Source organism: Coccinella septempunctata, chromosome 7 (assembly GCF_907165205.1).
Source record: "Coccinella septempunctata chromosome 7, icCocSept1.1, whole genome shotgun sequence".
Lineage (NCBI taxonomy): Eukaryota > Metazoa > Arthropoda > Insecta > Coleoptera > Coccinellidae > Coccinella > Coccinella septempunctata.
Genome location: NC_058195.1, coordinates 29135665 through 29154596, shown reverse-complemented (window position 1 = coordinate 29154596; position 18932 = coordinate 29135665). Strand labels below are relative to the sequence as shown.

The 18932-nt window shown below is 34.8% G+C and overlaps 1 protein-coding gene across 1 annotated transcript in view; it reads right to left on the bottom strand.

The window, feature by feature from the left end:
• The window catches only part of LOC123316664 (succinate dehydrogenase [ubiquinone] flavoprotein subunit, mitochondrial), a 61054-nt gene that overhangs the window by 13193 nt on the left and 28929 nt on the right, over window positions 1–18932 (bottom strand). The window contains exons 6-9 of the mRNA XM_044902853.1: window positions 13732–14035; window positions 11965–12164; window positions 11715–11912; window positions 4509–4653 (exon numbers count right to left, since the gene is read on the bottom strand). Coding sequence (XP_044758788.1) covers window positions 4509–4653; window positions 11715–11912; window positions 11965–12164; window positions 13732–14035 — 847 coding nt within the window. The remainder of the gene's footprint in view (window positions 1–4508; window positions 4654–11714; window positions 11913–11964; window positions 12165–13731; window positions 14036–18932) is intronic.

Below are 18932 nucleotides of genomic sequence, written 5' to 3'. Positions count from 1 at the left end.
AAGCTGATGAAGTAAAATACCTAGGAATAATAATCGATAATCACTTGAAGTGGGATAAACATATAGCAATGACGGCTCGTCCGGGTATGCAGGGTCGGCCGGGCCGACCCAAAAATAATCGAGAAATGGTAATGGAAAATAATTATAATTATTTTATTCTTCAAAACTTATTCCAAATGATTAATTTCGATATTAAATTCTCGATTAATTCCCTAGTAATACGTACGACAACTTATTTCGATCAACGTGACGCCCCTGTCGCCCTGAGTTAGTTTATTTCGAAGTTCTCTTTCCTTACGCTAAACACGCTAGGTCGGCCAGCCGGCAGTAGCCTAGCGAAACGCTTCAAGTTATTGTACTATACAGCACCTACGTCGCACGCAGTTATCACCAAGTTGAACATCGTATTACGTCGCTGCTAGATACATACACGGTCGGCCAGCACGAATTGGGCCTACCTTGCTATGGTTTGGTCGTTTAGTTGTCATATTTCTAGATTTCCTCATTGTCTATTCTAAGATATTATATTATCAAATGAATAGTTAATCATTAAATATTATGTCTATTTTAGAAAAGAGCGTATTCGCACCTTTTAAGAGTAGTTTAGTCAATGAAAATATAATATATCCCTAATTATAGTTAGATTTTTTTATTATTAAATGAATAGTTAATTTTTGAAAAAGGGTATTCCGACCGTATAAGAGTAGTTTAGTGATTTTTTGACCATAAAAATTCGTAATTCCTAGTGAATTTATAAGGGCACGCTTATTTCGAAGCTTCTTGAATACGCGTAGGCCGGCCGGCCGAGCCTCGGAGTGGGGATATAAGAATCGCATCCGCATCGCTGTTCCCATATTATGAATTGAATTAGGTCAGTGTCGTAGAATAAGAGAAAGGGGTGCACGTGTTTATCAGTTTTCTTCGATTCATTTCGTAAATTTTGACAATCTGAGTGGATTCTGAATTTCTTTTTGTTGAATAATTGGAGTAGTAGCAAATCGAAACAAACTTTGCATCCTGTCACAAGATCATGTGACAGTACAAGGAAGAATGGTGAAATAAAGAAAGGAAAAATTAGTACATTTTCACTTAAAATCAAAATTGTAGATGTGTTTCAGTGAACTTAAAATTTTGATTCGTATTGATGTTTTGTGTTGTAATAAATTTGTTATCGGTATTTACAGAGAGACACCGAAGAAGAATAAAACTATTATTCAAAAGCTGGGCAAAAACAAAGAAGTGTAGTACATTCTTTCTCCAAAAACAAGCCATTATATCGCATTGAAAACGAAACTTTTATACACTGTTGTATAAAAATAAATCAGACTATATCTACAGGATGGGGCATAAGTCTGGAATAAAATTAATATTTCTTCAATATTAATCAACCACTCAAAATGAAGACACTGAAACACTGAAATGAGTAGTTTCTCAACCAATAACTTATCAAGATGCTGAAAAACATGTCATTTCTGATTGCATTTATTTTTGGGAAATAAAATTGAATATTTTTTTCCATCCCTTAGCCGCAACCCTATCCAACTTATCTTTAGAAACTTAATCGACAAAAAATATATCAATATTTAATTTTAGAAAAACAGAGATTATGGTGGGATTCCGCGTTTTCATTTTCAGTTATTGGTTGAAAAAATAGATATTAATTTTATTTCATGATATTCCCCTGTATATCCTGGGTCTGGCCGACCCACACCTTATGGGCACGAGCCGTCACTGACATATAGATAGTTTATTGGTGAAACTTAGATGTTTACTGGCCAAAATAAAATTTTTAAGAAAATACCTTGATATTCCCCAGTTGAAAACAGTGTACAATTCTCTCTGTCGGTCTCAAATATCATAAGGCATTATAGGATGGGGTGGAGCATATAAGACTTATATATAAAGAGTAGAAGTTATGCAAAAGTGTAATTGCTCCGTGTAATTTACAACAAACCCCTCTTGTTTCCATCCGATGGGCTGTATACTTTGTCAGTTGTCATGGATACTTCTCAGCTGTTTGCTCTACAGATATTGAATACTATAAGTAGTGGGAAAATAAAGCTGAGACCTCCTGACTGCGTATATGCAACAAGAAATATAAGGAACAAATCATACGAACCAAGAGCGGAAAAGCAAATAGGCCAAAGATGTTTCAGCTATTTGGCACCTCGTCTTTATGACATGGTCCCCATGGACCTTAAAAACATCAAGAATCCTATGGCCCAAAAGAATAAACTTAAGAAATGGGTAATCTGATAGGCAATATCGACTGAATTCGATGAAACTGGATCTAATGGGTAATGGAAAAAGGAAGAACATACTTCGATGCTATAATGAATCCATCACAACAGATATATTAGAAGATATTAAGAAACCATCACAATAATTATAATTAAAATAGGTGAAGGTTTCAGTCACAAGTAACTATCAATTTACAATTTATTCAGCAGCGCAACGTTTCGGAAATTTATTTCCTTCCTCAGGCTAAAAACAATTTTACCTAAATTAGTAATGGGCAGCATGAGATCCAGTATATCACTAACTACAAACTACTCCTAACAACCAAAAAATTATGGAACAAACACATAGGTACACTTTGTATTATAATTCAAAAAACAAACAATCAACATTTGATAATGGAACATAAAAAACGGAAATGAAAATTACACCAGCTCACCTTGTGAATAAAAAATTTCGATGTGAATCATTTGAAGAAATTCAAATTCGTGGAGAAAATAAAAATCACAATTTTCTTTCATTTCGGGGACCCAAACAAAAACTCTGACGTATCGGTCGCAGGTTCATCCATTCGAATGTAACACAGAACTGCACAAGATGGAAAGTGGTATGTCATAAAAACTACAATTTAATTTCCTTTATCAGATCAGAATATACGATATTCAATGAACCTATATCAGACCGCGCATTGATTGAATTCGGGTCTCTCCTAATACAGATCATTTCTTTGAAATTCCGTTTGAACCAATTGTTCTCCTTGGTCAGAATTTTCGCGTCTTCAAATTCAAACTGATGTCCCTCAGACACGGCATGCTGTGAAAGAGCCGTTGTCTAGGACTGTTTCATGCAATCTGATTGATGTTGTTTAATCCTAGTACCGAAATACTGTCTAATTTGTCCGATATAAGTACCTGTACAATATCTACAATTAACTTTATAAACCAAACCTGATTGCCTGTAATCTGGATCCTTGTCCTTAAGTTTGGAAAATAGTATCTGAGGGACATCAGTTTGAATTTGAAGACGCGAAAATTCTGACCAAGGAGAACAATTGGTTCAAACGGAATTTCAAAGAGATGCCAAATTCAATGAATGCGCGGTCTGATATAGGTTCATTGAATATCGTATATTCTAATCAGATAAAGGAAATTAAATTGTAGTTTTTATGACATACCACTTTCCATCTTGTGCAGTTCTGTGTTACATTCGAATGGATGAACCTGCGACCGATACGTCAGAGTTTTTGTTTGGGTCCTCGAAATGAAAGAAAATTGTGATTTTTATTTTCTCCACGAATTTGAATTTCTTCAAAGATTCACATCGAAATTTCTTATTCACAAGGTGAGCTGGTGTAATTTTCATTTCCGTTTTTTATGTTCCATTATCAAATGTTGATTTTTTGTTTTTTGAATTATAATACAAAGTGTACCTATGTGTTTGTTCCATAATTTTTTGGTTGTTAGGAGTAGTTTGTAGTTAGTGATATACTGGATCTCATGTTGCCCATTACTAATTCAGGTAAAATTGTTTTTAGCCTGAGGAAGGAAATAAATTTCCCGAATAATGACAATGTATGTCATTAAAATTGATATTTTCAGAAAGTGCGTTAATTTTTTTGCGCAGTATTTTCGGTAAATGATTATAAACTATGATACCATCATACATTGGTGAAAACTGGAATGCTAATGGTCCCTTTATGCCTCCTATTCAGTGAACTCTAAAAGAACTGGAATGGCATCTCTATGCAGGCAAACTGAGGAAGACTGAAAAGGAAGATGTAGAGCAACCTCTCTCTGCGCTCTGTCAATTGGTTCATATCGATGTAAACAAAAACAACCCAGGGCATTCAAGTGAGACGACTGCTACGTCTGACGTCTGATGCGGTTAGTCGATTGGTTGCCGAACCATTAGAAAGAGATGGTTTGCTCTACATCTTCCTTCTCAATTGGACAAACTTTTCGTCGTATTTCGGTACCTAAGAGTCCCAGTTCTTTCAGAGTTCACTTCTCGTAATATACCTGTGATTTTGACAGTATTTTTTTAAGACTGAATATTCTTCATAGTAAGAATTAATTCAGATGCATACCACCCGTTGATATAAATCTCAACAAGTGTTACGATCTGAATTGATTGCCCCCCTGTTAAGGCATGATCCTGCTCATTATTCTTTATAGTGTGAAGTCATAGTTTTTATTATTCGATAAAACAGAAAGCTCAGAAAATAAGAATGAAGAAATGCTAAGACGATTAAAGAAAGTTGGGTAATATACCTTCTTTCAGATATTCTTCATCTCTAAAAACAGCCGCATGTTTTTGCATAGTTTTCTGCATCTTCAATCTGAGATCAGCTGTTGGTGTGGAACCTTTTGCATTCCTGCACCAATCTAAATTGGCTATACTGGCTTCTCCGGCGTTCTGAAAAATAGCACCGATTAAGTAATGTTTAAGTGAATATTTCAAAAAATAATTAACATTGAAAAACAGAAAAAAAAATAGAAATAGGCTCAAATAATACCATGATTCCTTCCGTATGTGATTTTATTTAAATATTCTGCATCCTCTCAATCGCCAACTTCACTCAAACACCTTCAAATTTTTATCACACTACTTCTATCTGTAATTTCAGAATGTGAAAAATTACATTTAAAGTGTTTTTTCTTATGAGATGAAATAGATGTTGCTACGACCTAATGACAATCGAAATTGAATTCTACGTTTTTCGTTGAAAGGAATTTCATAAGCCTCAGCTTCTCAACACAGTTTTGCCTTCACCAAGCTGATGATTACACTGTGATAGCGAAATACAGGGTGTCCCACGAGGAACTTTCCATGCACCTACCCTATATATGACCATTAATGGTTTAATACTCAATGATGTGGCCTATTATCAGCAATACGAAATAGCTACTCATGAATATCTCCTACCTACCAATATACAGGGTGATTAATTAATTGATTCTGACCGAAAATTCTCTCGAAAGAAATTTCGATCAGACTTCATAAATCATCCTGTATATGGGTATGGAAGGATAAGGGTCATTTCTAAGAACCCATTTCGTGACGCCGATCACACTATGCAGGTGTCCCGGGATGAATGGGACAAACGAAAACCATAAATTGAGGTCATCAAAGTGGATTCATATCAAGACGTTTTAATTGCCCGAGAGTCGTAGTTTAGAGTAATAATCAGATGTCGAATGAAATTTGAAAGTTTCATAAATCCTGAACTAATCAACAGTCTGATTTCAAATGTTGCTGTTCAACATATACGTAATAAAAAAAAAAACAAGACCGGAGTGGTTTTTGCCTTTTTCTATACATATATGTACCATATCTGAATGAATGAAAGTACTATATCTGACCATCTTGAACATTGACATTAACATTTTTTCAAGTTAATGACCATGAAAAAGAAACTACATTGAAATCCAAAAATTCTGCTTGGCATGTCCATACAAGGTGATTCATGAATATTTTTTTTTTAATAAAAACAGTGTTTATCAATTGGCTTGATTTGTGTCTCACCCCATAGAAGAATATCTTTTCAATTGGTATCCACCTAGCTGTGATCTCCCATCGTAACGCCCGTAATGGATTTCTGTATATAATTTCGCAGGGTACCCGCGAGTCTAGGATCGATCGCGTAAATTCTAAATGTCATTATTTCAACGTGAAATTTAGGCGTTTTGCTTCAAATTTCTAACTGTTGGCTATTTATATTTTATCACTTGGGAATATTTCTTTCTCATATGACCATTATAAGTATTTTCGTGACTTGAAAAGTACGAGAAATTCAACCTTCCTCGGACCGCCTGTAAAATGCGATTCTACCGATTACGTAGCGCTTGGCACTCTTGGGAGTAGTGCCAGTGCCGGGTGCCGGTACATTATGGGCTCAGTTTTAACTGCTATAATTTTGAATATTAGATATATATTGGCTACCTATAGAAGATTTTTCGGTACACAGATTCAATAAGTTCTTGCGAAGTTTAAAGAAAAGAAGAATTTTGGATGAAGCCTTCAACTCTTCAAAATCATCCTTCTCTTGTAGCGTTCCGAATTGTCTGTTCACAAACTTTGCAGATCAAAAACAATTTTCTGCTTTGCAAAGTAGAGAATAGAATACTATGGCGTTGATTGAAGTACCTATTTGTTGAAATTACAATTTAAATCAACGACTAGAGTTGAAATACAAAAATTGATATCATTATATCATCTACTATGTATTTTCCGTTTTTGTTCTGAAATATGCATATAGGTACTAAAAGATGTGTAGTTTATTCGTAAATTCAATATGTACTCACTTGACGAAAACTTTTGTTGAATGCACGCCTTATACACCTCAAGAAAGTAGATGAAGACCGATTTGAGGAATTTCTAAACTGGAAATGTTCAAGCATTTTGTCATTATTTCTTCTTCAATTCTTCCATTCAATCTCCAATTTATAATGGTCAAAATAAATTTATTTTATGTTAACTCATTCTGAACCAACATGACTACAAAATTGGATTGTTGAGAAAAATTATATTATGGAAAAGAAATGTTCATGTCTGCTCCAAATTTTCCTTATTAAAATCGCGAAATATGTTTCCACCCTCACAAAAATGGGGTAATCTTCAGGCATATGTTTAAAATTTTAAATCAAAATTATTTGTCAAGAAAGGGCAAATATAACTTATATAACTTGTATAACATAAATCTTCCAACATTACAACAAACTGATATTATGATTCTTGATTTTTATGAAAATTCTCATAATTGGGAAGCCGACAATGCTAAATCGGGATTTACTCGAGCGTCATGAAGACTTACAGCCGTTTTCAATAAACCTATCTATCCATCGATACAGAAACCATTCTAAAATATATCTACAGATAGATCATAGAAACGAAAACAGATGGTTTCTCTATCGTCAGTAAGTGAAACGATGGATAGATAGGTTTATTGAAAACAGCCGTTAATGGATTTTGAAGATTAGATGGTAGAGAGAAAAAAAAGGCTCTATGATGTATGCACTTTCAGCGGTGGGGAAAGTGTCTGCAGATTTTCAAAGGTGTAAAAAAAAATCGTCAGAGCGTGTCAGATTTAGGCCCGGTTGTATAGTTCAGGTTTAAAAGTTGAACCCAGCTCAACTCATCAAAATTGAACGAAATTGTTATATTTGAGCTGGTTTCAATTTCGAATCTAAAGTGTATAACCGGGCCTGAGATACTGTATATGCCCTACGTGTCTCTGATAATAAATTCATGTTAATCTGATAGTTAGCGTGGTGGGGCTGGCCGAATGGAAGAATTGAAAAATTTTTTCCAGCGTGTCAGATTTTTGGAGGATATATTATTTGGACCCAAAGGAAGCTACTTTTCAAGGGACTGACAATTTGGACGTGACGCAATGTCATAGCGGTCCTTTGAAAATGTAAAAAAAAATCGTTACTTGTACATACTCGAGCGTGTCAGATTTTCATACAGATGGTTAATCTCGGTGTTGCAGACGTGTTGACCCATTAATCTGACACTAATCAGGGGTCGAGGTTTTTAAGTCTGACAATTTGAAGATAATAACAAGGCATTTTTTTTAGATATCTCCCTTCCTGTACCTCTAATCGTTTCTGTATTCATTATGAAAGTTATAGATAATAAAATTCTATAAAACTTTTATCTGAAGCAATTTTTCATATCCTCAAACGTTTTCGAGCTAGATGGTGAAAAGAGCTTAGCCACACATGGGCTAAGGTAAAAACTATACTTCATTCAAATTTATTTTAGCAGTAGGTTGGCCATGAAATAATTTTCTCAAGTTTTTGTAACTAGAACGAAGTTAGGTTGGCACTCATGAAATGTCGTTAATGTCATAACGCCGTTGCCACAACTAATATCAATTTTTATTACGAAAATTCGAAAATGCCGAAAGTGATTGAAAAAAGAGACAGGGTTTCAGGAAGTGCTATTTAGAATTCAGGTCCGCTCATTCAAATAGTTATACTCTGATATTCTAAAATGCACAATACGTCAGACGATAGCGAACATATTCAATGTAAGAGAATTTATATTATTATTATTATTATTATTATTATGAACTGAAAGACTTATATTTCAGCTGAATATTTCCACAATCAGAAAGATTGTGAATGAAGAGTATGACAAAGAAATTCCTTCTATTGGAAGACCCAAAAAAGTGGTGGTATTTGAGAATTTTATTTTTGAGTGAATTAATGCGAAAAGTTTACTACAGGATTTTCGATAAATGTCATCGGAGAATAAGTTCCCTAAAATGGATTTTTCTATTTTTCATTTGACTTGTCCTATAGAATGTAAATGTCTTAAGGTACTAATAAATACCTAATTATTATAATTACATCAATGTATTAAGATGAATAGCCACAAATACGCGCAAGTTGCCCTGTTACTTGTTTATTCATGTGAAATTTTTGTTCAACGGTGAAGTTGCATCTTAACTTGAAACTTCCTTCAACTCCTTTTACTTATATTGATGCAAGATGATTTTTGTTGAAGAATTTAACATTCTTATAATTATCTGTTAATTCCTTCGGGAGATACCCATTCCCAACCACTGCATCATATGCATTTCATCTTCGGGTTAATATTTTTGAAATCTACAAATGATGTAAGCCAAAGAAGATAACGAACATTAACTCTCCTCAAGCGAGTGCATATTATGATATTATACTGATCTCTTGTATTTTCCATGCAAATAACTGGATTTGGTATGCCTTCAATCAGTTTGTATAAACTTCAATTATGTTCGTCACATATTTTCCGAAGAGATTCGACATTGTGATAAAATACGTAATAACAGAAACTTTTACGTAGAACGGGCAACATAGCGTTGATTTAAAACCCAAAAATGTTTTGACAAGCTTCATAACCCCACATTTTCGTACTATACAGAGTGAAATGTGTCAAATTTCCATGGCCAACCGACTGCTAAAATAAAGTTGAATGAAGTATATATATGTATATATCGCCATATATCTCAAAAACGTTCGAACTTAAAAAAAATTGCTTTCGACAAAATTCGTAGAATATGTGCTCTACAACTTTTATATAGAATGCGGAAACAATTTGAAGCCCAGGAGAGAAGATAATTAAAAAAAAAACTGATTTTGTGACCTTTATGGCCAATTTTTATTTTTTCGGCTTGCTGAAACTGTCAGATTATATTTTTTTCGTTATTCTTGAATCATAAGCTTCAAATTAAGAAAAAAAGCCTTCACGCCCGAGAATGTACACGTGGCGTTTATTTTTTTCAACTTTGGCCCACACATTTTCGTCAAGCTTAAATTGTCAGATTAAAGCTGCATTGACAATCAATTCGCGGGCCGAAGTGCACTTCGGCACGAAATGTGTCATTCGCAATAAACTCAAATGAATTAAACATGTAACTGATCAAAACATAAGCATTAGCATCATCGATAGCCGGCACAAAATTCCTTGCCGAAGTGAGAGTTTGCAGCTTGTAAGAAATTTGGTCAATTTCACAATTTCCAATTCCGTGCTAGTCTTGAATTTAATTATGAATAGTAACGGAGAACGCCATCTGATAAGCTTCCGCGCCGAAGTGACTTCGGCCTGCGAATTGATGCATTATATCAGAACTATGTTTAGATGACATCTATGTTCAGATGTTAATGTTTCTAATCGATGATTTATTAAATTGAATTCATTGTTAATTAGCATAGAAAATATACAGGGTGGGCTTTTTAAAACGATACGGACGAGATAACGGGCGGAATGAATTTATTTCGAAAAAATGCTCGGTCACGTCGATTTTTGTTTCAAGGGGGACAACTTTTGAGGTCAAATTCACAACTATATCGCTTCAACCCTTAGTGTTAGAACAACAACCCCTAAATTTTGAATAGGAAAGATAGGGTGAGTTCAGCGTACTGATTTTTTTCTCATTTATTGCATTCGTTTTCGAGATATTTAATTTTGAATTTCGTACAGTACCACTATGTGAAATCATCAATTATTTGACTAATTCATTCTGTGGTTACGATGGTAACCGTTAATTGTCAACATTAGAAAACGAAATAATTATTATTGACAATTACCGTAAAACGGGGTTACTTTGAACCACGTGGCTACTTTGAACAAAAAATAAATTTCGTTATATTGACTCATATTGAAATAATCATTAGGTTTAGCGACATCTAGTTTTCACCACTCAATTCGTCACACATTTAAGAATGGTATGTCAACACTGGTATGAAACTTATTTCTATGAAGTAGGCAATCTCGGCATTTCATTTCTAATCTAAAAAAGTAACGTTCGAAAAGGTGTGCAAACTTCTGTTGCTGCAGCCGTAAGTATTCACTCTAAATGTTCACAAAATATATTTGCTACACCAATACATTTTCATAGCAGAGCTATATTGAAACAATTTGAAATATTTCAACTTACTTTTTTTGTATGAATTTTTTATTACAACAATGAGGTTAGACATCGTTTTCGGGGTTACTTTGAACCGTGTTCAATGAAGCCCTAGCACGTGATCAATGAAGCCCCAGCTCTATTATTATCTTGCTGAAAATGGTCCGCTCTTATAAAAGAACAATTGGAGCAAGAAAATATGCCAACTTTACACCAGAAGCCTTAGAGAAAGCTCTAAGTGAAATGAAATCAAAAAAGAAGTCTTTTCGTGAAGCGTCCTCGTTTTATGTAAATTGTGTATTTCTGTTGAATAAATTTTTTTTTCTTTCGAAAACAAGAAGTTTCTAGTTTTGAAGTGTTCAAAGAAACCTTATCTGTGGAGTTACATTGAAATTGCATGGTTTCATTATATGCTTTCAAAGTAACCCCGACTGCGGGGTTACTTTGAACAGCCACAAATTAATTAAAAAAAAAAGGTTATTGATCGTTTTGAGATCTCATTTTTTTGTCATTAGAAAGGACGAACTGACGCCCGTAACATATATTTTTTTGGAATTTTTCATTCACTGCCTTACTGGAGATATATAGATTCAAAACAAAAAACCGTTCAAAGTAACCCCATTTTACGGTACTTCAACAAATAAAGCCAACTGAAAAAAATCCCTGTGGAGGATGATTTGATCTTGATGTCTACTCTGGTACTGACTCCTTCAATTTCGAGAATGTTGAATTGGTGACCAGATTGCAAAATTCGAAATCAGCGTGTTGATTTGTTCAAAATTTATTGAACTTCGTTCACATTATGAAACCTGGTGTAGTGAAAACGATATAACTCAGCCCACATCAGTTTTTAAAACAAGGTTGTTCAATTTTCCGGATAATCGATTTCGTCGCTTTAGATATTGTGAAAATGTACGCAAATGTAGTTTTTAGATATATCAGAAATAAGGAGAGTTTCGATAAGCAATGATTCGACGGAAGTCCATTGTGAGGTGTTCAATCATAGAACCTCGACTTTTCTGTTTTTTTGGCTTTCACGGTTTATATGGAATAAATACATCTATTTTGAATAAAAACTTACTGATGAAAATTCAGGCACTTTATCGCCAGGTTTATTCGTCTCTCCGATAGTGAGAGCACAAGCTCTTCCAAACACTACGATATCCAATAGGGAATTCGCACCCAATCGGTTAGCACCATGAACTGAATTACTGGCTACTTCACCAGCAGCATACAGTCCGGGAATTATGACGTCAGCACCATTCCTGTGGTCTAGAACCTTTAAAAATCCATTTGATTCTTCTGACATTTATTCTAATCACTCAGTATACCTGTCCTTTGTAATTAGTGGGAACTCCACCCATGTTATAGTGTACCGTCGGTATTACAGGTATTGGCTCTCTGGTAACATCTACACCAGCAAATATCATAGCGGTCTCTGAAATACCTGGTAATCTTTGCTGCAACTGTTCAGCAGGGAGATGGTGCAATTGTAGGTATACATGATCTTTCTCCGGTCCACAACCTCGACCTGGAATGCAATTTGTTTTAAATTCTGAATATACATTAATTATTAAATAGTTCTAAGATAGGATGGATTTATGAAGCATCAAGTAACAAGTATCAAGTAATAAATAACCATTTATGCAGACCAAATTAACAATTACTACATTGACCGCACATAAGCATTCCCAATGACATCTGAACCGTGACGAAGTTTAATAATTCTGGTCGGAATCGATCCAGTCTTTTTAGAATTTTTTTAAATTTACCGGAATTTCGGATCTCTTTATCTTGCTCGTCATTATTGGTATTTTTCGAAGTACCGCGAAACTGGGTGAGTACTATTAGTTATCATTTTCTTGGCTTGCCTGAGAATTCATCTCGTGGTTATTACTTTGCAATCCACACTGAAATATTTCTCTATCGAATCTAACTAGTACTACTACTTTTTTCATTCTGACAACGCCACCTACAACGATAAAATGAACCGATTTTTTCTATTCAGAATGTTTTAAGGATTCCTTCTGGAGAATGGGATGACTAAAATGTCCCTAACATAATTTTTTTGTTCATACCAGAGCTCCGAGGATCAAAATGAACTATTCAGTCTGCGATATTCCTCATTTTTCAACGATGAAAATGAATCGATATTGGGAAATAAATTTTCTTGGCCATTTCAAATTTTCAAAACAAAAAAAAAAGAACATATTCTCTCGATCGTAAAATGGATGAATAGTTAGAGCTCTAGGGCAATCAGAAAGAAATAGAAATGTTTCTGAGTAAATCTGATACATTTCTCTATCCATTTTATTGGCCTGCCGTTTTAAACATTCGGCTCTAGGGCTTTCAGTATGAAAAAAAATTATGTTATTCATTCCTCTATTTACTCTATCCATCAATTTCTCTGACCGTCTATTTTGATATTTCTCCTGGAGTTGAAATCCGTAAAATATTCTGAATAGAAAAAAAAAGTATGAAATTATAGATTATAAACCCTATTTATAATCCTTGGTAAGAAGTCACTACATCCCACCTTACATATAGCTTATTATTCGCTTCGGCATTCTATTCTAAATAAGGGAAAAAATGAACAGACTGCAGCATTGATATCATATATACGGTATTGACCGTGGTCGTTCTTTTCGCTTATGACTTTTTTTTATTGATTTGGTGGTAAAAGATAGATCCACCGAAAAAATAGATCGCTGGGCTTACTAGTTTTGTCCTATTTTCATAGTCCGGGTACTTTGGATGGCAAGGAAAAATAGAGATGATTAGATGAGTGCATTATTTTTTGCCTCGCGGAAATTTTTTGTACGGTGTTGTCATGTAATTTTAGGCATATTCCAAACACGTCTCTTTTTTGAAGATGGCCGCAAATGTTGAGTTTGGTGACATTGATCTTACCCCACGTTATATACGTTCGAAGAATGAATTCATAATATTCATATAAGGTGGAGCGCCCACCAAAGTAGCGTAGCACTGACATGGTACATACATGACAAAGTACGGTACTGTAGCGTAGCACTGATTCATTAATCACGTTGAGCATAATTTCAATATCGAAAAAATTATATAATATTGAAAAAAATCACCTTCTCTGATTTCCATAGTCATACTTCTGGAAACAACATCTCTAGAGGCCAAGTCCTTAGCCACTGGGGCATACCTTTCCATGAATCTTTCTCCTTCGGAATTTATTAAATACCCTCCCTCGCCACGACAACCTTCTGTCATCAAACAACCAGCTCCATAGATACCGGTAGGGTGAAACTGCACAAATTCAAGATCCTGACAAGGAAGTCCAGCACGACTAACCATAGCCGTTCCGTCGCCTGTACAAGTGTGTGCTGAAGTGCAGGAGAAGTAAGCTCTTCCATAACCACCGCAAGCTAATACCTGAAGATTTTTGAAATTCTCCATTATTCAACTGAAAAATAGATTTCATCTCCAAATAATGAGAGTTTTGGAGTTTCTTTATAATAGTACATGAAATAACGAAAACCAAACTCCGCCGCAGTAAAGGCAGGGCCAACGTTAGCGAAGAAATAAAAACAAGTATCAGCAATTGGACAATATAATTGAAATCTTCTTTACAAATCTCTTCTGGCCGACGTTTCGGAAACATTACTGTTCTTATTTCAAGGCTAAAATATAGGAAGGTTAAGAACATGTGCCATATAATTTTAAAATGTCTTGTTTTATATGTCACATGTTCTTAACCTTCCTATATTTTAGCCTCGAAAAAAGAACATTACTGTTTCCCAAACGTCGGCTAGAAGTGTAAAGGATATTTAAATTATATTGTTCAATTCCTGATACTTGTTTTTATAATCTTAATATGTTGATTTCCAGGTTGATTTTGGTTAATCGACGTAGATAAGCGACTACACATAACCTCACAAAAAATAATCCAATGGGGTTTAATTTTCCATCAGTTCACCTCATTGAACTCATTCTGGATTATTCAGATAAACTCTACTGAATTTTAAAATTCAATCATAGAAATCATAATACATATACAGGGTGGGCCATCCATAACTTTCCACCCCGAATTTTGAGCTTTGGGATGTAATATCGAAAAAACGCTCAGGCAGGTCAAATATTGTTGAAAGGGGGACAAATAAGGGTGTTCAAATGAGTTTGATATCACTACCCCTCTTGGGGTCGAGCAGCACCTTGTTGGAAAGGCAATTCAATTTCCTGCATGAGTGTATTTTTTTTTCATCGCTTTATTATTATACAGAGTGACTCAGTATTCCATCAATAACTTTCACACGCCGAATTTGGATCTTTGAGATGGAAAAAACGCTCGGACGGGCCAAAAATGAATTCGATATCACTACCCCTCTAGCCGCTACCCTAACAGAAATTATTTCAATTTAAACGAAAGCGCATGATTTACTTTGTGAATATTGTTTTCACGTTTTCAGTTATTGTCTCGGTTTCAGCATTTTCAACATGTGTTTGGCATACGCGTAGTGATCGAGAAATTGCAAAAAGAAAGGGGCGATAACAGATTTCGTTGATATTGAGATAGAGAAGCTGTTTGAAAATGAGAATTCATTTAGTTATTGCAGACTTTAATTAAGCGTTTTTTTCAACTCAAAGATCCAAATTCGGCGTTTGAGAGTTATTGATGGAACACTGAGTCACTCTGTATAATAATAAAGCGAAAAAAAATACACTCATGCAGGAAATTGAATTGCCTTTCCAACAAGGTGCTGCTCGACCACTTTTCCCTATTCAAAAATGAGAGCTGTTAGTGGTTGCAGCTAGAGCTGGTTGCACCCTTCTTTGTCTCCCTTTCAACAAAATTTGACCTGTCCGAGCGTTTTTTCGTTATTCCATCCCAAAGCTCAAAATTCGGGGTGGAAAGTTATGGATGGCCCACCCTGAGCACTTACTCTAGAATGCTAATCCAGTAGTAGTAAGAAATGCGGCGAAATATTGACAGTTGTCGTTAGAGCAAATTCGCGCCATTAGTTTATTTCAACTCGAACGTTGCCTAGACTTTCCTACCTTATGTCAGTCGAATTCTTTATTTGGTATAAATGGGAAATGAACATATTTCATTCGGTTAAAGAACTTTTTTTTTAAATTCATATGGGATTCTTATTAGTATTGAACACGTGCATGAGTGACTAATGGGCAAGTTTCCTAAAACTCCAAATTCGAATTTAAGATTATTTATGGAAACCCTTTTCTATTATCCAACACTTGAAAGATTGGCTTCAAAATTCTGAAATTTCAGAAATACACCTTTCGAAACTCAAGGTCCTTTCGTTTGCATAGAAAGTGTAGCACTTTTCTAGACTCGGTGTAATTTACACTCGATTTTAGTATTCGTTTGCTGATTGGATTTACACCAGTGTAGAGGAGGTGTAGTTTATCTACACCCAGTCGAAATGTGGTGTAATACTTGTGTTCTGTGGTGTGAAATGCAAAATTTGATGTTAATGTCACAGAGGTCACAGTACTGTATTTCAAAATGGATACGATTGAATTTGAAATTTGTTATAAGTTCATCACTTTACAAGAGGATGAAACAGTAACAAATCTTCTGAGAAACGTAACCATACAGGGTGGCCATTTGAAAACGAAACAGACGAGATTACAGACGAAATTAATTTTTTCGATAGAAATGCTTGGACAGGTCGATTTCTGTTTCGAGGCGGACAACTTAAGATGTAGGTTACGGACGCATAGCACTTCAACCCTTGCTACTACAACCCTTACCCCCAATTTTTTAATAGGGAAGATGGGGTGAGTGATACCTCATTTGAAAGGTATTTTTATACTGATTTCAGCACAGTAATTGTTTTTTCATTTTATGCATTAGTTCTCGAAATATTCTCAACTAAGTATTTGAAAATGAAGTGGTGTTTTCATGGCACTTGTAGTGTTTTTTTTTGTGAAAACTCGACATTTTGAGCTTCAAAACATACTTCCTATTAACATGTTTATCTAAATGTCGTTGATTGAAGAATTCTGCGGTTCTATTCGCACATTGATTGTTTGCAAAAAAAAGTGAAATTATTTCCACCCGCTCTGCAATTGAATAAACCATGTCGAACAATGAATTAGAACACATACAAGTCTCGATTCAAAACTAAGAATAATTCACATGTCAAAGAACCAGTAAGCCAACTTAATGATCTGTTTGTAATAAATAAAAATTATCGATTCTCATTTTTTTGAAAAAGATATGAATTCAATAATCAACAAAATGAAAACATTATTGAAGCCAACTGAGAAAACACTTCATAATTAAGTCGGAAATCGTTTCACGAATTGGGACTGGAATATTTCTGTGGCATCATTAATGATTTGATTTCCTTACCTGGTAATCTGATTAGAGATATGTACGTATTTGGACTTTTTGGAGATTTCTATCGATCAAGTGTTACCGCATGTTATTGGAAATACTGCAAATTATATCGAAGATAATTTAGATTGAGTTTCAGCAAGATTGAGCTCCTTCGCAATACGCTTTGTTTGTTCGACATCTTGGTTAAAGATTTCTATGTCAATGGATTGGAGGAAGGAAGTCACAGTCATGGTTGTTTTGAAGCTCAAAATGTCGATTTTTCACAAAAAAACACTACAAGTGCCATAAAAACACCACTTCATTTTCAAATACTTCCCATCTTCCCTATTCAAAAATTGGGGGTGAGGGTTGTAGTAGCAAGGGTTGAAGCGCTATGCGTCCGTAACCTACATCTTAAGTTGTCCCCCTCGAAACAGAAATCGACCTGTCCGAGCATTTCTATCGAAAAAATTAATTTCGTCTGTAATCTCGTCTGTTTCGTTTTCAAATGGCCACCCTGTATATTAAATCGAAATTATTAGTCTATGAGCGTGACAACCTAACGTCAGTGTGTTTTTCATTCGTTTGCGCAATTATACTGAAAATCAGCTGATGCAAAGTGTAGTGTTTATTACACTTTTGTAAACATTCGAATATGTGATATCCATAGATCAAAAAAAATTGTTTCTGTTATCTGTGTCTATACCTTCTTAAATCCATAGACATAATGACATGGACTGTGCCGTCCCTTTCTATCTATGCCTGAAAAACGGTCAAAAACGTGAAAGAGAGAAACTTAACATCGGGCATGCAGTTGTCTTTCTAGAATTTTGATTGGTCCGCACTCACCTCTATGTAAACACAAAAGAGACAGGTAATGGCGCGACGTACATTCCTCTCTTTCTATAAAATAGCCAATTTCATGCTGGCATTGCTCAGTCCATGTCTCTATGTCTATGTTTAGATCCGATGACATTTTGTGCCATTCTTAGTTTTTCCTGTCAAATGTTATCACCAAACTTGATATTTATTAAGTCTATGGTGATCAGAAAATTTGTGCGTTGCCGGATTGTGAAAATGACGTCGAATGTTCATGAGAGAGCACTCCTGAAATCAGAATTTTCCTAAGAGAATACAGAAAAAATGCAATATGTTGAAATTAGAAAAAAATTTTTTTTAGTTATAAGGATTTGAATGACATATATTTTGAAATTCAGGAGAATAGCCCAACGTGAGTTTTATATGCTTTGTTATGAAATCAGTACAATTATGTTGCAGGTTTCATTGAAAATATATCAGTATCTCAGAGGTAAGGTGTGTTAATAAATAAAAATCTAAATTTTTCGGTAGAGGTATTATTGAGTATTCATTGATTGTTCGAATAAACCGTGAATTGGCTGAATATTGGGGTTTTATAGCGAATTCCATGGGTAGAATTGGTGCAGCATTTTTGGATCTCACTGTCACTACAATAATTCCAATAGATCGAAACCTTATATCACCAATGGAATTCGCTATCAGTGACACTCGATGATTCATTGAAGTTTTAAATTTTTTGTTTGCATTTATTATTTTCAAAGCCCGTTCATAACACCCGAGAATTCTCTACAAAATTTTGGCAAGAAAATGGCAGAGATCATTTTGTATGCAACTGAACAGTGAATTCTACCGAAAGTACGTATGTAACTGCAGAGAATTCACGGCGCATGAATTCACTAGTAAATTCTCTAGAGAATTCTCGGCTTTTGCGAACGGGCTCAATAAGACAGACAAGCACACAAGTATATTTCTGAAAATGTGATTTGAAACACCTTACCTCTGAATAGATCGTGCCTCTAATGAGAGAAATTTCACAGTTCAATAACTCTTGAACTAATCGACCGAATGATTCAAAATTTTGAAGATGTTTCACTCTTTATTATTGGTAGGCGGAACGTCTAATTTAATAACAACTCATCTACTACACCAATTGATGTACAAGGAGTT